This window comes from Canis lupus, chromosome 10, assembly GCF_003254725.2.
Source record: "Canis lupus dingo isolate Sandy chromosome 10, ASM325472v2, whole genome shotgun sequence".
Classification (NCBI taxonomy): Eukaryota; Metazoa; Chordata; class Mammalia; order Carnivora; family Canidae; genus Canis; species Canis lupus.
This window is the reverse complement of record NC_064252.1, coordinates 64262154-64288778: the sequence shown is the minus strand read 5'-3', so window position 1 is coordinate 64288778 and position 26625 is coordinate 64262154. Positions and strand designations below refer to the sequence as shown.

At 40.6% G+C, this 26625-nt stretch overlaps 3 protein-coding genes, 1 long non-coding RNA gene and 1 pseudogene across 10 annotated transcripts in view; 1 reads left to right on the top strand and 4 right to left on the bottom strand.

Annotated features, from left to right (window-relative positions):
* Positions 1 to 4819: 4819 nt before the first annotated feature.
* LOC112673483 (cytochrome c oxidase subunit NDUFA4-like) lies at positions 4820 to 5585 on the bottom strand (annotated as a pseudogene).
* Positions 5586 to 5658: 73 nt separating this feature from the next.
* On the bottom strand, positions 5659 to 23737 carry MDH1 (malate dehydrogenase 1). Of its 4 annotated transcripts, none has more exons than XM_025469087.3 (9): positions 23215 to 23737; positions 17796 to 17894; positions 16425 to 16521; positions 13518 to 13693; positions 12045 to 12167; positions 7795 to 7971; positions 7168 to 7281; positions 6581 to 6670; positions 5659 to 5989 (listed from the first exon to the last, which is right to left on the bottom strand). In XM_025469087.3, exons 1-9 carry the CDS (start codon positions 23215 to 23217, stop codon positions 5864 to 5866), a joined length of 1005 nt encoding a protein of 334 aa, XP_025324872.1. In that variant the 5' UTR covers positions 23218 to 23737; the 3' UTR covers positions 5659 to 5863. The 4 variants fall into 4 exon arrangements, with proteins under 4 accessions (XP_025324872.1, XP_048971535.1, XP_048971536.1 ...); XM_049115578.1 differs by having other exon boundaries at positions 6576 to 6670; positions 23215 to 23711; XM_049115579.1 differs by having other exon boundaries at positions 6581 to 6666; positions 23215 to 23711.
* LOC125755964 (uncharacterized) lies at positions 19454 to 22450 on the bottom strand. The gene is made up of 2 exons (XR_007413643.1): positions 21431 to 22450; positions 19454 to 21245 (listed from the first exon to the last, which is right to left on the bottom strand). It is a non-coding gene; the product is annotated as an uncharacterized LOC125755964 (long non-coding RNA).
* The window catches only part of LOC112673404 (WD repeat containing planar cell polarity effector), a 424409-nt gene continuing 420349 nt past the window's right edge, over positions 22566 to 26625 (top strand). Inside the window, exons 1-2 of one of the 4 annotated variants that reach the window (XM_035721692.2) lie at positions 23960 to 24086; positions 24411 to 24525. The gene's annotated coding sequence lies outside the window, so the exon portion shown is untranslated. Of the gene's footprint in view, positions 22712 to 23948; positions 24087 to 24410; positions 24526 to 26625 lie in introns of those variants that run through there. The other 3 variants (XM_035721693.2, XM_035721691.2, XM_035721688.2) reach the window with 3 other exon arrangements.
* Positions 23372 to 24500, bottom strand: LOC125755874 (uncharacterized). The gene is made up of 3 exons (XM_049115075.1): positions 24382 to 24500; positions 23643 to 24285; positions 23372 to 23507 (listed from the first exon to the last, which is right to left on the bottom strand). Exons 1-3 carry the CDS (start codon positions 24498 to 24500, stop codon positions 23385 to 23387), a joined length of 885 nt encoding a protein of 294 aa, XP_048971032.1. The 3' UTR covers positions 23372 to 23384.

The following is a 26625-nucleotide window of genomic DNA, read 5'->3' as shown; positions in this document are numbered from 1 at the left end:
ATTGCGAGAGTTCCGTTCTGCACTAAAGGACCTGCCAGCAGAGCAGAGACATGGCAAAAGCTCCTGGTTTGCATTCATTTCTATACTTGTTTTTCCATTTAATCACACTCTAATTTCACTTTCGGCACTGTTGTAGAAAGGCATTTTGTTTTTTTACAAACAAAAATACTTAACCTCTAAAGATGCTTTTCTGTTTTTTTTTTTTTTTTTTTTTTAAATTTCTTATTCATTTATGATAGTCACAGAGAGAGAGAGAGAGAGAGGCAGAGACATAGGCAGAGGGAGAAGCAGGCTCCATGCACCGGGATCCTGATGTGGGATTCGATCCCGGGTCTCCAGGATCGCGCCCTGGGCCAAAGGCAGGCGCCAAACCGCTGCGCCACCCAGGGATCCCGCTTTTAAAAAAAAATAAAGGCAAAGGTTTCTTTTAGCTTTAAAACCGTTCTATTGATTGTAATTTTATTGATTTCTTTTCAGATTATCACTATGATCCTTATTGGCATATACTTTTCCCCTTATCATAATTGTTTCTTTTGTGCGTGAGATGCTGTGTTTAAGTATTTCTACGATACTTGCATGTAATACTAGAAGAAGGTAGTAGGGTAATATGACATCTTTCCAGTTAGGATAAGCAGAACTGTCCACTAATCAGCGCTACTGGCAATACCAAGACTAAAGCCACTAAGAAGCTTGAAATTATTTTTCTTTGATATTTCTTATTACAAGCTAAATAAAGGATATGTAAAGGACTCAAAATTGCATAGTAGACTTTCTTTTTCATGTAAAAAAGAAATCAAGCCTATATAATTTTCCAGTAGATTAGTCTGGTACCTTAGCAATGGAGCAAGTGATTTCCTTCTATAACTAAGTGCAGTGTATGTAGTGAAGAGAAGTGACATTTATTTTTCACCTACTGGGTTGTCAACAGCCTATATAAACATTATCTAATTTAATCCTCTATGGTAAGCATTATAGACCTTATGAAAACTCAGGATGGCTAACACTGTCAATACAACCCATAAAAAAGTACCGGTCACCTATTAGGTGACACTAATAGGAAAATACCTCAAAGCCTACACACTCCTGCTGAGTCAGTAACCTTTGTAGTCATCAGTCAATATTCAGAAATTAAAACATGGATAGGTTTCCAGTTTTGTTAAAGTTGTTTAAAAGCCATAAAGGTCATAGGTTCTTGTTCCAGTTTCTTCCTTCCAACCTACTTCTGTTGCTTTTTGTCTTTCATAGCCCACTTTTTAAATTTATATACCAAAAGGCTATCTTCTGTTAGATTTGTGTCTGATCAACATTCCTTGAGAAATATTGTGACTGGTTTAATCAAGGTCTTGTTAAAAAATTAAAAAAATAAAAGTTTAGAAGGAAACTAATTAAAATGTACTATTAAATATATTACCATAGGTCAGCCCTGGTGGCTCAGCGATTTAGCGCCGTTTTCAGCCCAGGGCGTGATCCTGGAGACCCGGGATCGAGTCCCAGGTCAGGCTCCCTGCATGGAGCCTGCTCCTCCCTCTGCCTGTGTCTCTGCCTCTCTCTCTCTGTGTCTTCCACGAATAAATAAAATCTTAAAAAAAAAAAAATATATGTATATATACTATAGGACCCAGAAGGCTGCTGCTTTTAAAATAAATCAGATTCAATGTTATTAAAAAAAATCCACTATTCTTTCAATAATTTATCCCGTATACATACTTGTGTGTATGTGTGTGTGTGAAATAGCCTACTTATAAAAATAGCACAGCATCTTTATAGTAGTAGAAGATTGGAAAGAACAAAAAAGTTGGTCAACCGGTGACTGACTACATAAAACTGATTTTTCCATATCCATTTAATGGAATACTCCACAGCTGTTCGAATGAATGCGGCAGCTCTATAGGTATCAATATAGTTCTAACATACTGAGGGAGAAAAACCAAAGTGCAGAACAGTGTACTTAGTGTAATTTATGTACAAAAAGAGGAAGATAAATAGTACATATATACTTAGGTTATGCATTAAATGTTTCTCTATTATAGACAAGGAGACAAAAATAGGTTTTAGGTAGGTAGGAGTTCGGTAAGTCCAAGAAGTTTCTTTTCACAAGAGTGAGCCTTCACTCAAGGGAAAAAAAAAAAAAAGCCTCTTACAGTACATCTATGGGTTTGTATTTTTTTTCTTCCTGGAAGTTTAGGCGTACTCCACCACCCAGGGACCTGCTCAAAACCCCCTTTTTCCAAGCATTTATCCATGGGAGAAGGGGCTTTTAGTTTTCATTTAATGCCATTTCACTGATTTTCTGACAAGCACCTATTAATTTTGTATAAAATATGATTTAACTGGTAGTAGGATCATAGGCACTCCCCATTCTGTATGCTTTCTTATAATTAAAAATGTTTTTAAAAAAAATTTGAAAAAGCTGTTGCAGGCTTTCTCTGTTGTTTAGTAAACATCACCAGGGGCATGATCTGCAGAGGCCAATTCTCTCCTAAGGTTTATTTAACTCAGATCGTTACCTTTTCTGGAAAATTTTTGAATGCAGCTTTATTGGTTTAATATGTAATGTCTTTTGCCCTGTAATTCACCCATGTGTCATCTCAAGTTCTAGGTCTGGGCTTTTTACAAATTATCGTGCTTCTTAAGGGCACGATTTCCTGGGCCTGGACTGTCCACTAAGAGAGGAGTCCATAAAGTGCTTTGTTCTCTTAGTTAAGGTGGCAGAAGGGAGTAGCATACAGAAGCGGCATACAGAGGTGATCACCTTCACAATGTGAAGATGTGGTTTATGTATACAATGGAATATTACTCAGCTATTAGAAATGACAAATACCCACCATTTGCTTCAACGTGGATGGAACTGGAGGGTATTATGCTGAGTGAAGTAAGTCAGTCGGAGAAGGACAAACATTATATGTTCTCATTCATTTGGGGAATATAAATAATAGTGAAAGGGAATATAAGGGAAGGGAGAAGAAATGTGTGGGAAATATCAGAAAGGGAGACAGAACGTAAAGACTGCTAACTCTGGGAAACGAACTAGGAGTGGTAGAAGGGGAGGAGGGCGGGGGGTGGGAGTGAATGGGTGACGGGCACTGGGGGTTATTCTGTATGTTAGTAAATTGAACACCAATAAAAAATAAATTAAAAAAAAATAGTTGGGATATAAAAAAAAAAAAAAAGAAGACTCAAACACAAAGCGGTGCTTCAAATCACAGTTGGGGAGAAACTTTCTACAAGTAATCTATCAGAGCTCTCCAAAGCCGTATTACTGTTTCATTTAAGTGATCCCTGATTTTACAAAGTTGTTGAAGTTAATGTGCAGAATCAAATAACAGGCCAATTTATACGCATGGATGACAAAACAGAGGTGGACACATCATTGAGTTAATTTTGTTTCTATGTCTTCCAGTTCTGTCATGTGTTCTAGCTATTACAACTTTTGTACATTCTTCCTTCACATGACATTTAAAAAACGAACCTTATTTTTACCTTCATGTTTCCACTTAATTGCTCTTTTAAAGACACATTTCTGACTTTTCTTCTTTTCTGGCTTATTCACCAAGTGGACTGAAGGTAATGATAAAAGAAGCTAACAGGGAAGAGATAGACTGTTCCTTCTTCCTCCTCAGCCTGCTGGTCTCCCTCTACTCCTTCTTGGTAGTTTTTTTTTTTTTTTTTTTAAGATGTTATTTATTCATGAGAGACACAGAGAGAGGAAGAGACACAGGCAGGGGGAGCAGCAGGCTCCCTGTGGGGAGCCTGATGTGGGATCCCGACCTGAGCCAGAGGCAGAGGCTCAATCACTGAGCCACCCCGGTGTCCCCTCTTGGCAGGTTTTTAACTCAAGGAGAAGCTGGCAAAGAAATGTTTGCAGAGTCGTAGACCCAGTGTCATAAGCAAGGGTATAGACGGATGTGTTTGGAACTGAGAAAGAATGATTTAGTAACTGGTACACATTCATACATTCATACTTCCTTTATAGAAAATTTTAAAAATTGATTCATATGGAATTTTGTTTTTATGCACTGATTAATAACCGTTCTATAACCACTTTTCACTCACTAGCTTCTTTTTTCTGTATCTGAAATATGAAATGTATAGACAGTTTTATGTTACAAATCCAACCAAGTATTTAAACACCCATGACGAGCACTAGATTAGACCCTGAGAGATTTAGGATATTGAGTGTCTACTATGTACAATGAATTAAGTACAAAAATGAAAAGATAGAGGTCTCTTCTCATGAATTGTGGGAAAAAAAAGACTGATTTTTTTGAACAACACTGTTTCTAGTAATAAGCTTAGATTGAGAACATTCCCCTTAGCATACATTTCTGTGGCATTTACCAGTTATGAAATGTAAATTATTCCTTATCTGCTACAGGATAATACATCAAGGGAAGATTTATTACCTTTTCCTTCCATCATGAAAAATGATTCTTCTAATTTTATCCAATGGCATTAAACTGTTAACAGTTATTTCTGCAACTTAACAGATAATGTTAAAATCAAATTACCCAGAGTGCATGAACTAACCTTTAAGATGTTAAAAAAATGTATTTAATAGCCTAATGTAAGTAATGTTTAAAAATATATTCCAGAGTAGATTGATTCATTATCACAAGGTGGATTTTCCTATCCTATTTAAATATTAGAGGGGTGCCTGGGTGGCTCAGTCAGTAAAACGTCTGACACTTGATTTTGGCTCAGGCCTGATCTCAGGGTCTTGAGCCTAAGCCCCATGACGGGCTCTGCACTAGGCATGGCACCTGTTTCTCGAGGTTCTCTCCCTCTCTTTCCTCCTGTTCTTAAAAAAAGAAGAGATTGGTTTTTTTTTTTTCAAGTTTCAGATATTTATTATTCAGTGTAAACCCCAACACAATACACCAACATGACTTCGTGCATTTAGAGGGGATATATTTCCTGGATAAGTGGAAAATTGTGCGGATGGCTTCTGGAAGACCTTTATTCTAGGCAGCTTTATAGTGAACATTTCATTTAGAAGTCTGGGCCTTCTTTCTCCAGTTTGCTGTAATCTACATTCACTGAGTAGAACTTGTATTGATCATTGGACCCAGTTTGTTCAAAGGTTCTGGGTTATTCTTCCTATCCCAACTAACATCTGGATTGAACAATGCCAAGTGCAACACATACAGTGATGCTCCAGTACCTCCTGCCCCAATAAATATGAAGAGAGGGATCAAGCTCGGATGCTTCTTGGCCTGACGGATGATCTGGCATAACATGGTTGCGGTGAGGTCTCCTGTGCAGGAGAAGGAAAAACCGAGTTGCTGCCAAGACCTGGAACTAAGTAATGCCTCAGATAGGTTTTTCTTTGTAACATTTTCTATCTTTACTACCTTTCTCTTCTTTAAAAAAAAAAAAAAATCACAATCCCAAGCTGGGAAACATGCAAGTTTGTTTTCTGAATAGAATTGAAATGTTAGGGCAGCCCAGATGGCTCAGTGGTTTAGCGCCGCCGTTGGCCCAGGGTGTGATCCTGGAGACCCAGGATCGAATCCTGCCTTGGGCTCCCTGCATGGAGCCTGCTTCTCCCTCTGCCTATGTCTCTGCCTCTCTCTCTCCCTGTGCCTCTCATGAATAAATAAATAAAATCTTAAAAAAAAAAAAATGAAATGTTAGCTGGAAATTAGAGCCTGAGTCATCTTCATTTGAATATATATTTTATTTAGAATGCAGCACTAACAGCATGATAAACTGTCACAAATTTATACCAAGAAGCACATAATCTTTCAAACGTTTTTCACAAGGAATTTAAGTACAGCAATATTGTCATTTGGTACTAGAGTCAAAGACGACATTTAGATTCTTCAGCTTTGGAGCCTTTAGTAACATCAAAATGATGGGCTAGTCAGGCAGAAGAAAGAAACTCAAAGGCAGTTTCTTTTTCTTCCGCCAGTTCCTTTGCAGTTAGATCCATCTTCTCACGGGAGAAATCATTAATAGTGAGACCTTCAACAATCTTCCAGGTTTTATTCTGTTTGAAAAGAATTGCAAATTAAAAAAAAAAAAACTTAACAATGAAACTGGGCCTGATCTTATAGCAAGAGACAACGCAGACTGAACTTAAAGCTAGTGGAGTATCTGTTTTTATTTTTTATTTCTATTTTTATTTTTTTTTGGAGTATCTATTTTTAAAGGCTGATTCTGGAGAAGCAAATCAAAGCCCGGGTCTGAACGAACAAATGATTCTGATAAAGGTTCAACACTTGAATTTAAAACTCACGGAATCTAGAAAAAAGAAATCTTTAAACGAGGACTTAATTAGCAAATGTTAAAAAAAAGACTTTAGTATGGTTCTAATAAAAGTTAAGATATTATTGGTAGATGTCCTATAGCAGAGGCATAATGACACAGGGCGTGTAGTGGCAAGAGTTGAATCGTGCTTTCCAGATTAATTTCCATCTTTTAGTAACCTGAAGTGGTGTTTTGTACAATCTTAAAGTTGAGGAAAACGTCTAATTTAGTAAAGGAACAACTTTCTAGACTGAATTATACCAGTATTAATAAAAATATACAACTATTTTCTCAGAATGGGACAGAGGGAAATAACTCCAAAATACCCTACCTTGATTGTAACAGGGAATGAGTACAGCAGATCATCAGGAACACCGTAGGGGTTGCCATCGGAGATAATGCCCATGGACACAAATTCTCCCTGAAAATAATAAACGTTTTACATCCTCATGGTGCTTAGGGATTAGTTCACACAACTGAACGACACACGAATTAACAAAACGAAACCAGGTGATGCTTTCTTAGTGTGTGCGTAACTTCAATATTGTATAAGGAAGCATCACCAGGCACTTTCATGGGTATTATTTCATTCCACTCTTCCAACCCATGTGTGAAGTAGGCCAGAGAAAATAATCCTCATTTTGTAAATGAGGAAGCTATGGCTCAATATAAGTTTTAAGAAAAAAAGTCACGCCCATCAGGTGGGCTAGGCGTTTTCCAGTATGATCTCATACAACCCTGTGAGGTAAATGCCATGTAAAAGATAACCAAATAGTTGAGAATGGTTAAGTAATTTTCCCAAGATTATTCAGCTTGTAGGCAGCTGATATGGGCTATAGATCTAACCTGCCTGACTGTAAGGTTATGTTCTTTTCACATCACAACATCAGAGGCCTGTGCAAATCATGGAGTCCTCACCTCTGGGGTTCCAAACCAGATGTCTCTGACATGGTCACAGATGGCTTTTGCAGCAGACATCGCGCTGGACAGCTTTCGAGCCTTGATGACAGCAGCGCCACGCTGCTGCACGGTCTGGGTGGGGGCAGGCAGAGACAGCATTACTTGATCATGAGAACAGAATTTTCATCACTTCCAAGCTAATCCTGGGGTGAAAGACTGCAACCACAGTTTTTTTTTTTTTTTTTTTTGCAACCACAGTTTTAATGTCTTCCCACCCAAAATCCTAACAACTACCCAGCGTGGGCCTTACCAACCTATTCCAGTTATAGCTCCAATCTTTTTGAGAAAAGAGAACTACAAATCCATGCAGAAAGTTTACCACACTCCCCACAAATAAATGGATCTCTTTATGAAGATTAACTGGATGATGAGAAGGAACTTTAGTTTATTCCCCCACAATCTTGTCCGCCGCATAACAGATCAGAGCAGACTGGATCATGACTGGCTTTGTACGTAGTCATCAGAGCAACTGTGAAAGGCTTGTTCTCCTTGAGAACCACGCCACCAAATGGACAATCAGGTCAGCAATGTGGTGTGTCTCTCAAGAGTTCTTTATGCTTGGCTGTTAAGAGGGGTTTTTCTTACTGTGATGAACTCTCCCTTGAGCCAGCTTTCATCTTTCAGAGCATCATAAACACCAACTTCCTTTCCTTGCAGTTTCACCTTGGCATGGCTGACATCTGGATACTGAGTTGAGGAATGGTTTCCCCAGATAATGACATTCTTTACATCATCAGAAGTCACACCAAGTTTAAGAGCAATCTAGTTAAATAGGAAACAAATAGATAACTTAGAAAAATACTTTTTATTTCAAATTGTGCCTGTCTGACAAATATCCTTAAGATAAAAACCCTCTGAAACTTCAACAGAACACACAAGAGTTATATTGATTTGTAAAAATTAAAAAAACGTTATTGCCTGGTGATTTCCTAAAGCTTAACAGAATTTATGATTAACTAATAGTATAGTGGGTTCATCAAACCTAAAACATCAAGAAAGAGGTTAATATGGATTGAATATATAAATGTGACCTTTGTTTTGTTGTTAATACTTGGAGACTCTGTAGCACTTCTGAACAGTAAGGTTAGAATATGGGGATTTCTCCATATTTAGGTGAAATTTTTATTATATACCAATATATAAATTAGCACTGCATCAAAGTTCTATGTAACAAAGGGAACAAACCCTGACAATTTTTTTTTAAAAGATTTTATTTATTTATTCATGAGATGCACAGTGAGAGGCAGAGACATAGGTAGAGGGAGAAGCAGGCTCCCTACAAGGAGCCCGATGTGGGACTTGATCCCTAGATGGGGGATCATGAACTGAGCCAAAGGTAGACGCCCAACCGCTGAGCCACCCAGGTATCCCCATACTCTGATAATTAAACAAACAAACAAACAAAAAAAACCCAACACCCTCAATAAGGATAGCTCCAAATTGGAAACAATGCCAAAGTCCTTCAAGAATGGTTAAACTGTGGTACCTCCATAAAATGAAATAAATAAATAAATAGGAGAAAGTGGAGAAACAATAAAAAGGAATAAACTTGGATGGGTACTAAAGGCATTAAACAGTGAAAAAAGCCAGGCTCAAAAGGTCACATACTCACTACATGATTCTATTTTTGTGACGTTCTCAAAATGACAAAATTCACTGAGATGAAGAATAGATACACGGTTGTCAGGGCTTAGCAATGGAGAGGAAGCATGTAACTATAATGAGGCAGGCTCTCTTACGGGTGATGGAACAATTCTGTAGCTCGACTGTGGTGAACACAGTAATCTATATATGTGATTAAAGAAATACAAAAAAATGAATGTAAAAACTGCAGAGATCTGAGTGGGTCTAGTAACAGTGCTGTGTGTAATTTAGTCAATTTCCTAGTTTTGAAAATGCTCTAGAGTTACGGAAGATGCTACACCTGGGGGAAATGAGTGGTGGGGATGTGGGATTTTCAGTAATGTTTTTGTAACTTCTTTGGAGTCTATAATTACTCTAAAATAAAAAGTTAAAACCAAAGCAAGCAACCAACCAAACAAAAAGGATACTGATGAAAAAGGCCAATACCTAAAATGTCTGTAATGACTTGAGTCATCTTTACACTGATTTATTCAGTCAAGTAAGAATCAAATGGTGTTTACTTTCACTAGGACTCTCCTTTTTTAGATTTTATTTGAGAAACTCACGCATAGGCGTGAGTTGGGGATGGGTGCGTGTGCAGAGCGTGAAGGGACAAGCAGACTCCCTGCTGAGCAGGGAGCCCAACAACGGGGCTCGATCCCAGGATCTTGAGATCATGACCTGAGCTGAAGACAGTGCTTAACCAAATGAGTTCCCCAGATGCCCGACACTATGACTCTTTAAGTTGAGACTTGTTTCTTAAATACTAAAACAGTTACATGATTTTTAAAAATTTACTTAAAATTCTGTTTTTGACATTTAAAATAACTCATTTAAATCCTGCTTTATCTGGAGTTCTGGAAGTTTTTGGAATATTAAGTACTAATCAGTCTTTACAGGGTAGTTGGATAGTTGGTTTCCAGAGAATCCAGCTACTGATCTCCTTGGTGGTTGAGCACAGCACCTTGCTGGTGTGCTGTGCAATGGGGTACCATTTTCTGTGTGTGCCATGACCTTCAAGGATTCAACAAGAACTGACCTTACTTCTACTTAGCTGGTATCTGAGATAAAGGAAAATTTACCTGAGGCAAGTAACCCAAGGGGTCTTTTTTTTTTTTTTTTACCTTAAATTCAATCTGCTAACCTATACCAAGATGTCTATTACCAAGAACTTAGAACCCATCACTGCTGAATGTCAGCCCCAACTGCTGCACTCCAAAGTATGGTGAAGACAGACTGCCTCTGGGCCTCTAGTCCATACAGGAAGCTCCTTTACTTCCTTTGTCCTGCTGCCTACTTCCTCTTTTCTTTAGCCAATCCACTTCTGTCTGGACAGCAAAGCCCAATACTTTGCAGATGTGGTTTCTGAATTTCATTCCTGTCAGAGCAAATCTAAATTAACACATATCCAGGACTGCACCTCCTTGTTCCCTTAGACCTTTCTTGTTGTCATGTAGATCTGTTCAACAGTTTTGGACTAAATCTCCAGCTCTAGTAATTTTCTGTGTCTCCCCCCACCGCATACCAGCTAAATAGTTTTACTGCCCAAATACCCTGTCAACACACATATGCAGCTCTGGTTTACAAATACACAGGGCAGTTCTGTAGGTGATTAATAGTCACTAGGTAGCTAGGTCCTTGATTTCCAAAATAAATTCTGTTAAGACTAGCAACATTCATGTAAGAAATTAGTCTTTGAGTTTGTTATTTTTCTCACTGGATGAACAACTTCTACAGGAGGAAGAAACTGCCTTTTCAAAAACTTCCTAAAAGCTCTCACCGTGCCAGACTGACATACTGGAACATGCACCAAAAGTTAAAGTCTAACAAGACTGCTTTTCTCTTTGCTCATTCAGACTTTTGGCTCTACAGGGAAAACTGTTTCAGGCACTGGGACAAAGTGTCACTTAGTAGTACCTCTGAAAGCAGAATTTTCCAGTGCCTGCCTCTACCAAGGCCTCAACTTTTTTGTTGCACCAAAACCTCCTACCTCCACTCATTCAAACTAACCCCCATCCTTCCACTCACTAGACTCTGCTTAAAACTAAGGAAAAAGATCCAGTTCATAGCCTAAAGCCCCTCAGGAAATATTTGCAGTTTAAGCTTGTTTTATCCGATGACCTTCTAAGTAACCTGAATATTCAAGGAGACATATGAGGTGTGGTTCTTCTCAGCTCTTAGTCATAACCCTCTTAATAATAACACTACTAATAAAAATCATTACTGCAAAGAGCAGCCAACCTTTATTGAGTTTTACTATGTGACAGGCATCAGATGATTGATTGGCCATGGTGTTTCAATTTTCAAAAAGCTACTGTTAATACCCTGGTCACTGACCCCTTGGCATATTCATCTATAACTCCAAGTGGTAAGTGAACTTGAGAACAAGTAAAATTTCGTTGCTAAGTAATGAAAAGTAGAAAGTTTCATGGAAATAGAATATTAAAAAGGTAGAGAAATAAAATTAAATATAAAATTAACAGTATAAAATCTGAATCTGACGGCTTAGCAATAGGAAAAAAGGAAGCAGTACCACACAAAAAGCTCAAATCATTCTTTTTATAATGTTCTACATATCCGACATAAATAAACTATGTTTTGTCCTATTAATTATCTATAATACCTGATTTATTTTTAAAAAGTAGGCTCTGGAGATGCCTGGGTGGCTCAGCGGTTGAGCTATGCCTTGGCCCAAGGCATGATCCTGGAGTCCCAGGATCGAGTCCCACATCGGGCTCCCTGCATGGAGCCTGCTTCTCCCTCTGCCTGTGTCTCTGCCATTCTCTCTGTGTCTCTCATGAATAAATAAATAAAATCTTTGAAAAAAAAAATAAAAAGTAGGCTCTATGCCCAGCATGGAACCCAAGGCAGGGCTTGAACTCATGATCCTGAGATCAAGACTGGAGCTAAAATCAAGAGTTGGACACTTAATGACTAAGCCACCCAGGCACTCTGAATGACTTATTTTTTTAACCCCTGTAAGAAGACATTAGAAACAGTATTTTGGTATACTTAGCAAATGAAATATAGTTGAGAAAATTAAGTATAATTTCAGCCTCCTTAAGAGACTAGATTTAAAGACTCCCTAACAAATTAGAATAGCCTCCTCCTAAAGAAAAACAAAAAAGTAAGTTTAAGATTCAGCTACTTTAAAGGTAAGATAAAAAGGTTTTAAAGTTGAACATTCAAGATTTTAAAAGGTATTTTTCTACCTGAGCTTTGGCTCGGTTGTGATCCAAACGAGTCAAGCAACTGAAGTTCTCCTTGGGGATGGACGGTGCCGACTTGGAGGCAGTCAGGCAGTTGGTATTGGCTGGATTTCCCACCACGATAACCTAGGATTTATGGGAGGCACAAGAGAGTTACAGACCATATACTGATGAACTAAACTATCTTAGAATATGACTGATATAAATGTGTACCATGTAGCCTTTGTATCAAGCTTTTATGAGCTAAGTATATATATATAGTTACCACTGCAGTTTCTAGAGTATTTCTACCCCATTGTTAGTGTCTGGTGTGTTTACTGAACATGTCTTTAATAAAGCTACCAACATGTATAGAAGTTGCTTTCCAGGTGGCAGTGTCCAAGATGGAAGGCACAGGTCTATTTTATTTTGGGTCCAGAGACAGTATTTGTCTATTTACCACATACACACACACCAAGTAATTTAAGGCTCTGAGAGATCATTCATAAAATTTTCTTTCTTCTAAAAGTAGTCCAAGAAAGGAATGCTAGTTGAGCAGTTCAGGACAATGATTTCTTTATTAATGAAAAGAGTTCTTTAACTTGCCTAATCCTAAGAATTAACTGGGGATTTCCTAAAATACAGATTATCAGGTCCTATCCATTCCACACCTATTCAATCAATCCTTAGTAGAAAACACTTCAGGCCACTTGTTTTTTTAAGTTGGAAGGTATAGGTACACTGCATTATAATATAGTATAGGAAAATGCACACATGTACTTTTTCTTTCAAGTTTTAAATGCTTTAATAAAACTAAAAACTTACTGTGAAATAATGTCAAACTTATGACAAGCTCTAAGCATATTACAAATATTACAAAAAGTCAGGATTGGGAAGAACAAGTCTACTGAAATTAATAAAACCTCTAACCAGCAAGCCTTTTTGCTGACAACTAAGTCCTAGTTAACTGCTATTTAATTGGAAAAAGGAGGCCTTATTGTAAGATTTAGAAGTAAGTAGCTTCAGCAAAGAGACAGAAGAGGAAGTTATACCAACTCAAATCCTCAAGAGACAAGCATATCAAAATTCTTCTGGATTGAGAAAATCTGAGCATTTCAGAAGCTACCCCCTCTCACTGCTGAGAATGCAGCTCACAGCCATCTCTCTCTACCGCACACACAAATCCTAATGTCTGAACAAATATTCCCACACAACTAAAAGGCACCAGAAGGTTCCTGTCTTCTCTACAGGTCTGTAAGTTAGTATTAAATTTCTGTATCACAGTAACGGGCAAAATATTTTTGAGCACCTCTAAATAAAGATTTCTATTGTGTATGGGAAAAAACCCCTGAAAAGGGAAGCTTATCAAGCAAGACTCTATCTTCCACAGAATTGGGGGTAAAAATAAAAGCAAATAATTGTGTCTTTATTTAAATGATCAAAGAAGAAGTTTCAAATGCTAATAATGAAAACCGCAGAAAATAGGGTATTGGTCACCTTAACTGACTTCTTGGCATATTTCTCCAAGGCTGCACCCTGGCATTTGAAGATTTTCACATTTGCTTTGAGTAAATCCTTCCTTTCCATGCCATCCCTTCTTGGCATGGAGCCCACAAGAATGGCCACATCCAGGTCTTTGAAGGCAACGTCCTCTTTATCTGTTGCGATGACATCTGTGAACATGGCGATAAACATTCAGAGCTACTGAAACACCAAAGTCTGAGATTTTCTTTTATTTATTTATTTTTTAAGATTTTATTTATTTGCCAGAGAGAGAGAGAGAGAGAGAGAGTGTACAAGCAGGGGGAAAGGCAGGCAGAGGGGGTGGGGGAAGCCAGCTGAGCAGGGAGACCATTGTGGGGGGTCGATCCCAGGACCCTGAGATCATGACCTGAGCTAAAGGCAGATGCTTAACTGACTGAACCACCCAAGAGCCCCTGAGGTTTTCTTTTTCACACTAAATCTACTCAGTAATTTTTTCATTTTGTAGCAAATGTTTACTTTTATATATCACAATGATAAAAGTTTTAGGGGCCTAAGAAAGGAAAAACAATATAATCAATAAATATAATATAAGCAGAAATGTAAATTACATTCATTTTGCTTTTCCTATTTCAGTAATTATTTCAAGTTTGAAAACTCTACAGCTTTTTTTTTTATGATCAGATACGGTACAAAGTATAACATGATAACTTTCAACTCTGTGCAGCATTTGTTATTCACACTAATTACTACAGATAACATGAAAGAAACTAATTTACCTAACCTTCAAGTTGTAATTACTTTAAGGTCTAAGATATCAATCACAAATTCAAAATAATGTTTACCGAGGAGTTTTGTGCCAGGAATAACACTACGGATTTTATTGTATCAAATTTAATCTTAATATTTTATGTATGAAGAACAAAGAGGTTTAAAGAGATTAATTAGCTGCCATCAAAAATCAGCAAACCTGTAATTGCAGCCCAGGCTGGTCCAGAGGTCAACCATTATTCTACTGTGCCAGTCCAATAAACATAAACTGCTAATTCTTTAATCAAAGAATGTATATTATCACCCTCCTTTATTGACAGTATTAAAAAGGCTATGACCAGTGCTACAGAATGAATGTCTGTGCCCCTTACAAAATTTATGTTGAAACCTAAACCCCAGTGTGGTGGTATTAAAAGGGCCTGTGGAAGACAATTAGGTCATGAAGGTGGAGCCCTCATGAGTGAGATTAGTGCCCTTATCAAGGAGGTCTCAGAGGGCTTCTTCACCCCTTCCGCCTTTTGAGGATACAGGAAGAAGATGGTCGTCTATGAACCAGGAAATGGCTTCTCACCAGAATGGGACTAAGCTGGTACCTTAATCTTGGATTGCCCAATCTCTAGAACAATGAGAATTGAATTTTTGTTGTTTATAAGCCATTCAGCCTATGGTAGTTTTGTTATAGTAGCCCAAATGGACTAAAACAACAGGGATTCAGCATTGTCATCAGCAAGTTTTTAGGGGTCAACTTGTGTCGCATAAGGCTGCTGTAAAGCCCCCAACTGGTCTCCAAAAATTACCAGTTGATGGGGGGTAATCTTCTTCTTCCCAACCATGCATCCTTATTTGCAGAATCTTCCCTCCTTGTCATATTCACAGCTGACCGAGGACAAGTGGACTATAACCTGGACCCATTAGAGAGAGCAGAGGAACTCAGCAGAGAAAGGAATAAAAATGCAACAATGCAGCAAACTTGATTTGGAAACAGAGTGAGATGTGCTGTCAACTATGCTTCAGTTTTAAAAAAGAAACAAGAGGGTGAGGAGCAAGAGCCAGCAGAATAGCTTGGCAGGGTAATGCATTCTTACATAACTTTGCAACTCCATGATTCAGACAACAGAGTACCCCTTCTAGTAAATATTTACTGAACAGACATATGAATGCTGAGCATGGTTTGTTTATTTCTTTTTAAAAATTTATTCCCCTACTATTTTAGGAAGAAAGTGAGTGTGTGGGTGTGTGCGCGCATGCACGTGGGGGAGGGGCAGAGGAGGGAGGGAGAGAGAATCTCAAGCAGACTCCCAGCTGAGCACAGAACTGGACACAGAGCTCAGAGAGCTAGAGACCACGACCCAAAACTGGAACCAAGAATTGGACACTTAACCGACTGCATCACCTAGGCGCCCCTTTGAGCATGGTTTCAGTTGGGTATGTATATATTTTGATCTGTGCAAACTTAGGAGAGTAGTGTTAATAATTAATCCTTATTAAAAGAAAACGGTCATAATGAAGGTATACTGAAAGAAAAATACTCAAATTAGTTTACAAGTTGACCTAACATTTTAATGAGACTTTCAATCAAACTTAAGACTGTCTTACATTTGTATAATAGTTCAATGATTCTTAAAGGCTCTTAGCAGAACTCTCAGGGTTTTTTTTTCAAATATGCAGCATATGATTAAGACAATTTGTACTATATCTCAATCTGATGACAGGCTGTGGGCTAACCCAGACTATATGTGAGGGACCACACAATTTTCAGCCTCGGGGCAACATATGGCTATGGAAGACATCATCTAGAGCTGCACAATTTAGGCACTACTATTACTGTTTAAACAGATTTTAAATAACAACAGTGTAGACAATCTCAGGTGTATAACACTTGTGCAACATTATGCTCAATTAGTAAGGTAAATTAGGTAGAAGCATGTTGGAGAAAAAGCAATAGTCTTTTAACCAACACTATTTCTTGCTTTTACCCTTTATTCTTCATATATGTCTTACCAAATAGTTGTAGTTCAAAAAAAACAAAAAACAAAAAACAAAATACTTTTATGAAATACTCATTGAGAGGCTAGTTAAAAATCTAAACCTGTTTTTTGAAAGACATAAAATACTATAGAATCCTTTTATCCTCCACCCCCCCAAACTCACCTTTCAGGAGGGGAAGGGCACAGTCTTGTAGTTCCATTAGGACACCATCTAGGACACCCATCATGGGAGTGATATCCAACAGCACAAGAATTATAGGCTGCCAAATTAAATAGCAAGGACAGCATCTATCAGCATAGGTTAAGTCATTTGGTCATAAAAAGGCCTCTTGGAAGGTTTTTATTTGGTGTGTATTTGTGTAAAATTGCCATTAATTAGTTATAATTATTTTAGGTCAGGTATCTAACATTATGCCACTTTCTGAAAAAGGAATGCTATAAAACCAACAAGAGTTTGCTAATAGACAAAGGAAGAGGATTCACCATTATTGCATTTTAAAGGAGTATACATAGAAAAAAATGAAGTGACATGCCATCGCTTACTTTTTAAAAAAGATTTTATTTATTTGAGAAAGAGAGAGTGTGTGAAAACACATGTGCATGCACCCATGCTCAGAGGCGGTTGGTGGGGGTGGAGAGAAGCTCAAGCAGGCATCACTCTGAGCTCAGAGCCCAATAAGGGGCTTGATCTCATGACCTGAGCTGAAACCAAGAGACGCTCAACCAACTGCACCACTCAGGCACCCCAGCCATAGCTTACTCTTGTTCACAGCTATAAATCTAATTTTAGTTCATGGAAAGCTAAGCAGTATCTAGCATGAAGGAAGATCTTGAGATCTATGGGTGAAGAGAAGGAATAAATGGATACTTTAGAAAGGATTTATTTATTTATTTATTTAAAAGACTTTATTTATTTGTTCATGACAGACAGAGAGAGGCAGAGACACAGGCAGAGGGAGAAGCAGGCTCCATGCAGGGAGCACAACGTGGGACTGGATCCCAGGTCTCCAGGATCACACCCCAGACTGAAGGTGGCGCTAAGCCGCTGAGCCACCGGGGCTGCCCATAGAAAGGATTTTAGTGTGATCAGACCTGCTGGAATAGGGAGTGCCTCTTAAACCGGAAAGCAAATCTGCCTATTTTGGGTATAAAGACCATTTATCAACAAGGAAGCGCTAATTCAGAAACTGTCTCTCCCACATGACTCTCCCTAATAGTCATGGTTACTAGTGAAAACCTTCTAGTGACTGATAGCTCCTGGCTGTACCAAGTCAACTAAGTACCGTGTGCGGAATAGTTGATTTGCAAAGCATTTTCAATGCTTGGAAGGGTACACTGAAATAAGATCCCAGCTTCATTCATAGCAGCGTGCCCAGTACATTTACTGGGATGACCCATTCCTTATCATTTAAACATTTCGTCAAAACTTAATACAGGGTTTACTGATAATATTCTTTTTTTTTTTTTTTTTTTTTTTTTTTTTTTACTGATAATATTCTTATTTGGACTTGAGGTACATAGATAGTTCCCCTACCTGGTCTTTACCAAAGACAGATCCATTTCCAATACTGTACAGCAGTGAATATGCAATTTGACCAGCTGCTCCAGTCACGAGGACTCTGATTGGTTCAGACTGTAATGAAAGAGACCCATTAATTAACACCTTATTTAAAAATGCTATTTCACCCTAAACATATCTAGGATTTTTCTATAACTACATACTTTAAAAGTTAATGTAAGATTTTAAAGTCTCTTCACATTTGGCTTAGTAGGAGACAAACTTATTCCAGACTTGTACCAGCAAAAGAACATGCACAAATCAGCTGAGCAACTTCTGGAACATGTGTCCTTTGGTTACATATTTATACAGTGTTATTTAACTCTCACTGTTACCCTAGATTTACTTACAAAATCTTATCCATCTTTTTTAAGGCTATTTTGCCACTGAAATAGGCCTAACAATGTTGCTGTGCCTTATATGGTGATAGAAACCCTGGCAGCCACTAGAACCTTATAAATCCTCTTATGCAAATCCCCCCACTCCCCATCTGCTCAATAGAATCCTTTACACCAGGAAGAGGAGTGACAGTGTTAAAATTTTCCATTTACAATGAGTCAGAAAGTTTTAATAAAACTAATCATGATTCAACTGGACTACTTGAATGAAGAAACATAAGTCTTTATCTTTTATTTAAGGAGAAAGGGAAACAAGAGAATACTGGATTATAATAAATTTTAATATTATATAACCACGGCAAAATAGTGACAGCTGACAACCCGATTCCACAGGAAAATTAACTTTTTTTAAAGATTTTATTTATTTATTTATTCATGAGAGGCATAGAGAGAGGCAAATAATAGGCAGAGAGAGAAGCAAGCTCCATGCAGGAAGCCCGATGCGGGACTAGATCCCCAGACCGGGATCATGCCCTGAGTGGAAGGCAGATGCTCAACTGTTGAGCCACCCAGGCGTCTCGGGAAAATTAATTTTAAAAGAGAGGAAGGAGAAATACAAAGAGCATAATTGTTATAGTAGAGAGAAGTTGCCTCATAGACCTCAACAGATCCTGAACAAAGTACAGACATATGGACAAAAATAAAAATTAATATTCAAAGTGATGATCCCAAGTCATCAAAAAAAAAGCTCAGAGAATTAAAAAGATAGAAATATTTATTAAAAAGAGATGAACAAAAATGTTTGGAAACTTAAGGGATACATTAGATGGAAAAATTCAACCAGGGTGAATTGTTCCCTTCCTTGACAATATTGTGTAAATGGACTTTCACTGAATCACCTCTATTGTTACTTGCAAGAGAGAAGTGGTCCACTGAAATGAATGGGGACAGAAGCCTTTGACTTTATATTTAGAATTCCCTCTTCCAGGTGAGTCATGTTTTTGGGATGGAAGGACACTTTGTCATATGACTTTCTAACTCTAATCTCTAATGGTCAGCAGCCTTTAGCAAATTGGTACCCATAGAAATTAAAGGGAAAAAAAAATCTCAGGAAAAAAAAAATCTCAGGAAAGAAGTGTCAACTGCTGTAAGAGAAAGGAATCTGTACGTAGCAGACGATGTATGCACTTCTTCCTCACAGATGTGACCAGGGTGTGAGTGGGAAAAAGCAGAAAACTATGGAGTGTTATTCCCTGACCTTCTGAGTCTCTTCCTCATTTTCACCAGCTTTTCCCCTAGACCTCATAACCCTAAAAAGACAAAATACGGTAATTCCCCAAATAAATCCTTTTTTTTTTTTTTTTTTACAGTACATTCTTAGGTTTCCAAATAGACTTTAGGTTTATAGAGAACACTAAAAGTCATCATATGTGGTTATTTGTAATCATTTGGCCTTTACATGTTTTAACTGTCGTTTTCCCTCCTTACCTTGAAGTAGAATAGGTGAGGAGAAGGGAATGGAGGAAAAAATTATTCCTCCTTTCTCTTTAGAATGCAAGCTCCTTAAGGACAGGGGCTTTGTCGATTTTATATACTGTTGTATTCTAACTGCCTACAACAGTGCCTGGCACGTAGTTGGAGCTCAAATACTTGCTGAAGGAATAGCTGGATCTTGTAAAATTACTACCCCAAATTTGGAAACATAAAAGGATTGTTTGGAAGCAAACCTAACATGCTTTAAGAAAACTGAGATATTTTATTCATACATACTTGCACTGAGAAGGTTGGAAGCTTAGCGACCACAATAATTCCAGCTATCATTAGCAAAAACTATGTCACTAGCTTTAATAATATAGTCTTATAAATCAACTGATATACTGTTATCTCAGTTCATTCATTAAACCTTTCCCAACTGAAACTCTATTATGCACCTGGCCAGAGAACCCATGAGTGAACCACATACAGGAAACAAGAGGATAACCCAATTTTCTAAAAGAGGGGGCTAGAAGTGGCAGTGTAGTAAAGAGACAGCCTCTAGAGCCAGATGTTCTGGGTTCAAATCCTAACTTTACAACTGTGTGTTTCTGACAAGTTACTTATCCTCTCTGCATTCAGTTTCCCCACAGTAAAATGGAGATAATGATAGCAGCAACCTAACAAATGGGGTAGTTGTAGGGATTGAAAGAGTTAACATACAAAGCCTTAAGAACAGTACGTAGCAAATACTATAATTATGGGTCTCTGTCACTGTAAAATTTTCCTCTAAGGATTCTTATAACCTGTGGTTTTCTACTTACATGTCTGTTACTCTCTTCTAGACTAACCCCCCCCTCCCCTTGCTGTGAGGGCAGTCGGCCTCGGGCTCAAATCTGCATTCTCATATAGTGTTCAACAAGTATCTGTTGAATGAATAGAAGGGTTAGATAAGGAAAATGTAAACACACGCTACCTCAGTGTAAAGCAAGCCAGGATAAGAAATGATGGGGCAGGGGAGTAGCACTATGTGTAAAACTTACAGGTAGGTGGTTAGAGCATAATATTGTAGCCAATCTTAGGCATTAGTTTTAGTTGCTAAGAAAATGCGCTCCCAGTATCACAGTCCTTGGTGAAGCGGTTGTGGCCAACTATGAACAGCTGTTCCTTCCATCTCAGCAGTTTCCTTCTTCCAAGTCTAAGAACGGATTTTCACAGATAGGCAATTCTATCTTTCAAGAATGGTATGAAGCCTAGTCAATGTCCGAATGTTTGAGTATGACGTGGGAAGGGATGTACCTATTTGGTTTTTTTTTTTTTTTCTCTTTGCAACATTGCAGTTGAAAAGCAGGAGGGTGGGAGATTCCTGCTGACTTTCTACAATGTTACAGTGTGAAGACAGGTTGCTATTCTTTGCTTAGATATCCGGGCAGTCTGCCAAGATCCAGAGAAGGAATGTCTTTGCTCTTGGCAGGGCTCTAATGACCTTCCCGCAGACTGACTGCTTTGCGCATGTGCTCCAGGCTCAGTTATAAAGCTTGACTCTAAGCGTTCCTTCTGTTATTCTATAGAAAGACCCAGGCATTCCTTTTTACCTTCTAATTTACATATATTTCTGTAATATAAAAAACATTCATTCAGATTCCTTCATATCGAATCATTCAGATTTCTTCATAACGTTAATCCTTGCTGTCCCTCCTTATTCCCTCTTTAAAACAAACAAACAAAAAACAAAAAAAAAAAAAAAACTGCTTTGAACATCTTACAAAAGATGGCTCTTAAAACCGAGTGATTGCTCACGTGATCTCCTGAGGAGGCAAGGAGATTCCGAGTCACCTGAGAGTGCTGTCAGTTTCGGTAAACTGCCGGCAGTGTTCTTTCTTAGGGACATCTCTGTGTTATCTGGTGCCCGAGTGACCTTCCAGGAGTGAGGCCTGTTATATCTACTGCGTAGCAAAAAAATGTACGAATGGGGACCCAGGATTCTCCCTGTGACTTTGGGAAAATCATTTAACCTCACCAGGCTACCTTTTCAAATTAGAGTAAATAATCCCCAAATTCCCTTCTAATTCGAGAATTCCATATTCTGAATTGCAGGGAGTCAAGCTATTGGGTTATATAAATACTGATAAAATACTTCAGTTTGTATTTGGAATATGAACTTGTATCTTCCTCCTGAACCTCAGCTACTGAAAATAAATTTTCAAAATGATGTGGTAATTGTCTGTATGGCACAATACAGTAAGAGTGAGCTGGAAGGCTCTTGGGAGCAAACAGTTATATGACCTTGAGCAAATCATTCTTTTTGGGTTTCAATAAACTCAATCTTAAGATTTGAAGTGGGGAAGATTTATCAAAATGATCTTCAAAAAGGTCCCATCCAGGTCTAAAATGATAAAATCTGAGGTTCTCTGATAAGTACCCCCACATTCTTTGCTAAGATCATTAAATCACAGACAACCAAAGCCATCATTTAAAGACTAATTGTAAGCAGGAAACCGAGGTTTAACATTTACTGAGAATTAGTAGCTGTCCCCCACTGCTCCCTTATAAAGAGAGAGGAGGCATTAATCTCCTTGCCTGGAAATTATGTCTTTTCAGATTCTGGAAAATTTCCAATTCATCCAAATTATTTCCCCACAATTCCCAGCTATTTCAGTATTTTTGAGATAACGGACTAAGAATGACTTCAACTATAAATACAGATTCGAAAAGACATTTATGATTTATTATTGGATGTCAAAAGTCACCTTCACGCAGCAAGCAGATTATTCAAACGTCAGAGGCCCCTCGCCACCACCCCCGCCCCCTTTCATCAGAGACAAGACACGCTGATGTGGGCATCCGGACCTCGACAAGACGGTCACACTGTGTAACATTAACAGTAGGGGCCTTAGAATTCATCACCTACAGACCAGCAAAAAATATCTGCACCAGTTACTTGGCTGGCGATGCCATCACTGCCACTCGTCCCGACATTACCAGAGGAGATCAATGAACAGGTTTTAAATAACACTTTGTGCAATCAGATATGGCGGAAACACATCTCTGCAAAACGGCGATCGCAATCCGGAGTACCTGGTAAGCACAATCGTTACAACTGCGGGGGGCCCTCTGCTTTCAAGGGCTTGGTGAGAAAAGCCCCGAAAAACACTGTGGGCTCAAGAAAGAAAAAGAGCTTACGACCTCCCCCGCCTCCCCATTATCGAACCTTACCATCGTCCTTATCCAACCGAGTATCTGATCTGGCTTTGGAGAAAACCCGCGGCTTGCTCTGCCCGCACGCCACGCAGCAGGACTGAGATCAAGCCTCTCCAAGGACAAATTTCTTTCAAGTCCCCGTAAGAGCCCCCTCTCCCACTCCCCCCCCCCCCCAGGTGGAAACCAACCCCTTCCCAATTACTAGGTCACTGCGACAGTCCCCAAAAGAGGAGTCGAGGCTTTCCAAAGGGCTCGAAGGACAGTGCTTCGCACGACCGCCCCCCGCCCCGAAAAGTCCTTTAAGCGCAAGAAACCCCACACAAGGGCGCGAAGGTCGGGGGGTGGGGGGAGGCGGGAGGCAGGATGCAGGAGCCCGCACTCACCATGATTAAGAAGTGCGCGAACAATTTCAGCACCTGCAAAAAGAGCCTCACGGAGCCGGGTCACCTTTACTGCGGAACTGGCTCGGGGAGGGCGAGCGCTGTTGGATGGGAAAATGCTCGGCTCCCCGCCGCAGCGCCCTCTGGGAACTGTAGTTTACGCTGCCCGGATTCTAGCGCCCCCTCCAGCGCCTCTCCTTCAGTGTTGAACTACACTTCCCGACGTCACAGGGTCGCCTCACGCCCTTCTCCCTGCGCTCTCCGCCGATGGCAAAGTAGTCCCTGAGGGTGGGCTGCTGTGATTGGAGGACGGCGAAGAGCGGAGACGCGTGCTCAGGCCGCAGGACCCGCCTGTTGGCGCCCAGTAATTGGGGGGGGGGGGCGAGAGGGACCCGAGGGAGGGAGGGAGGAGATAGGGACCCTTTAGCTACCTCGCCCCCTCGCACGCCGGAGAGACTTCTCTCTCCCCTGAGGCTAAACGTGGGAGGTGAAGAGACCTTCCGCTGCGTACAATCGGCTCGACCCGGAAACAGAGTCTTTTTTAAAAAACCAGTCACGCCCTGGCGGGGCGGGCGGGAGTGACGCGTCGCGGAGACTGGAAGGCTTCGCAAGTTGCTAAGCGACGCGGCGGGAGAGCGCGCGGGCGGCCGGGGACTACCTGAGGGACCGGTGGCGGTCGCCGCTCGGCGGGCGACGAGGCGGAGCGCGCGCGCGCCGCGGCCTGCCGGGTCCTGCCGGGTCCTGCCGGGTCGTCCTTCCCTAGTTGCCGGGGGGACCCTCCGCTCTGAGTAGTGTCCGGGGCGGAGCTGGGCGGCTCGCGGGGACGCCCCTCGGAGGCGGCCGGGCTGCGCGCCCTTCCGCGGCTTCCAGAGCAGGTGAGCTCGGGCAGGGGGGCGGCGGGCGGGGGGTTCTCTGTGAGGCTTCGGGTCCCGAGCGCGGCGGTGCGGCGGGGGCTGCCCTGCCGGCCGGGTGCCCGCAAGCTCGCCGGTCCCTGTCGGCGCGGTCAGGGCAGCAGCGTTCTGCAGGGTAGCGCCCCCCCGAAGCCCGCGCCCCCCTCTCTTCAGGAAGATGCAGCTCTTTCAAAGTTTCCACAAAAAAAAAAAAAGAGCCGTGAGCGAGCGCTTGCCTTGTGGAAAACGAGCCCTTTGCCGTCCTGGGCTGGCTCCTCACAGCTCACGCATCTTAACTTCTTCTCCAAGTCCTCCGTGAACGTTGACGCCCTGGACGCGCTCCGGAGCTGGCTGCCGTGGAGGAACGTCCCGACCCTTCGGTGACGCCCACGCCTGCATCTCCGAAGTAAAGCGGGGCCGCTGGGTAGGTGACGCCAGGCGTTTTCAGGCGGAATCTGAGCTGGAGAACAGCTTCAGAGGTGTTTGGTTTAAAGTTGATGCCGCCCACGGGTGGCGGTGTGCGCCCCGGAGCCCGGCGGGACGCGCGTGTTGAAAGGAAGGCGTGGAAGAGCGTCTCCGTTGAGAGGCCGAGCGCAGGGAGCTGTGTCAGGGGCGTTGCTTCTGTCGCCGGTAAATGAGCGCCAGGTGTTAACCGTGCAGGCTTCACCCTCTTCGTTTTTTGGAGGGTTCGCTATGGCGGGAAAGAGGAGAACACCTTGCTTCCCATTTTTAAAGATTTTATTTATTTATTCCTGAGACACACACACACGCAGAGGCAGAGACACAGGCAGAGGGAGAAGCAGGCTCCACGCAGGGAGCCCGACGTCGGACTCGATCCGGGAACCCCAGGGTCACGACCTGAGCCGAAGGCACATGCTCAATCACTGAGCCACCCGGGCTGCCCTGCTTTATCAACATTTGACATAACCGAGAGATTCTGCCTTCCTTGAATCACTTTATTCACTTGTTTTTCACATACTTTCCTGATTTTCCTCTTACGTCACCGGTTGCCCCTTTTCAGTCTTCCTTTGCACATTTTTATTTTATATTATTATTATTTTTTAACCTCTGACTCCTTAACATTGGAGTGCCTTTGTTCTGTCTACGCTTAATCCCTAAGCGATACAAGTCTCGAGTTGCACGGTCATAAATGTCAAGTGCACGGTTACTTCTATGTCAGAAAACTCCCAAATGTGTGTCTTGCCCTGAATTCCGTATTCCACGTCTGACTACTTCCTGGTTATTTCCCGCCTGATTTTCTGAATGCACCATTTTCACTGTTTTATGGTGTTTTCTACTGAACAATTGTATACAGAGGTAAAGCGCCCACACGCCCTTTGATATAGATGAAATGACCCGGGTTTTCTCCAGTTCTAAGATGTTCATTCGTTGTGGATGGGATTATGAGATTTCAAACGATAGAGTAGTAAAGAGGTGCGATTGGTTAGATAAAAACTGGCTTAAGGGGGATCCCTGGGTGGCTCAATGTTTTAGTGCCCGACTTCCGCTCAGGGCGTGATCCTGGAGTCCTGGGATCGAGTCCTGCATCGGGCTCCCGACATGGAGCCTGCTTCTCCCTCTGCCTGTGTCTCTGCCTCTCTCTCTTTGTCTCTCATGAATAAATAAATAAAATCTTTAAAAAAAAAAAAGAAAAAAGAAAAGTGTCTTAATAAATCGGCCAGGAAAATGTAGGGCAAGAGTCTGAAGATGTGGCACCCTATTAGGTCATGGGAATTCAGAGATTTAATATGACACGATTGCTGCCTTTTTAGAGCCCCCAGAAGCCCATAATGACAACATGGTGTGACCTGGCTAATAGTAATGAAGTAGTAGTAGTAATAAAGTAGTAATAAAGAGTAACTCTGGGGTACCAGGGCTTCGCAGAGGAGGTGCTGCCTGAATGAAGGCAACTGGATGTTTTTGCCAGGCAGCTTAGGTTAGAGGTAGGACCACATCTGCAGTGTCAGAGGTAGGGTCATGAGTTGGCAGTAAGACGATTTGCAACCCTATGTGCTTTAAGTTCCTGATTTTTTCTTTTTTTAAACTAAGGCTCTAGAACTGTTTACCCAAGACTGTAGCTATGAATCATCTGGCTATTAAATTTAATTAAAATTAAATAAAAATAAAATTAAAAATCCAGTTCCTCAGTCATGCTACCTATATTTCAAGTGTTTGATAACCACATGGGACCAAAATATCAAACATTTTCATTATCACAGAAAGTTATTTTGCACAGCTGCTAGAACTTAGTGAAAGCAAGGCATCCCCCCACAACAGGCCAGCTGCAATGTATCTTTGTGGGGGCATTCTTTTGCCCCTGGGCCTACCATGGAGTGCATAGCCGCTTGTGATACCTGACTACACAGGAAGAGTACTGTCAGAGGCAAGAAAGTAACCCAATTCTAGTCTTGACCATTGCCTTTGAATTTGGGAAGAACTGACTTCAGCAGTCTTGATGTGTCTTTTTGAAAAAAAAAAATGTTTTCAGACATTGCATTATCCTGGATCTTGAACCAGACTTAGC

Coding starts and splice junctions, on each gene's coding strand:
- MDH1 (XM_025469087.3), bottom strand. Junction 13,694..16,424: donor TGCCCTTCCCCTCCTGAAAG/GTGAGTTTGGGG, acceptor CCATGTTCACAG/ATGTCATCGCAACAGATAAA. Junction 12,168..13,517: donor ATGCCAAGAAGTCAGTTAAG/GTGACCAATACC, acceptor CATAAATCCTAG/GTTATCGTGGTGGGAAATCC.
- LOC125755874 (XM_049115075.1), bottom strand. CDS start 24,500: ATGCAGGCGTGGGCGTCACCGAAGGGTCGGGACGTTCCTCCACGGCAG. Junction 24,286..24,381: donor GAAGTTAAGATGCGTGAGCT/GTGAGGAGCCAG, acceptor ACTTTGAAAGAG/CTGCATCTTCCTGAAGAGAG. Junction 23,508..23,642: donor CCGGCGTGCGAGGGGGCGAG/GTAGCTAAAGGG, acceptor CTCCAATCACAG/CAGCCCACCCTCAGGGACTA.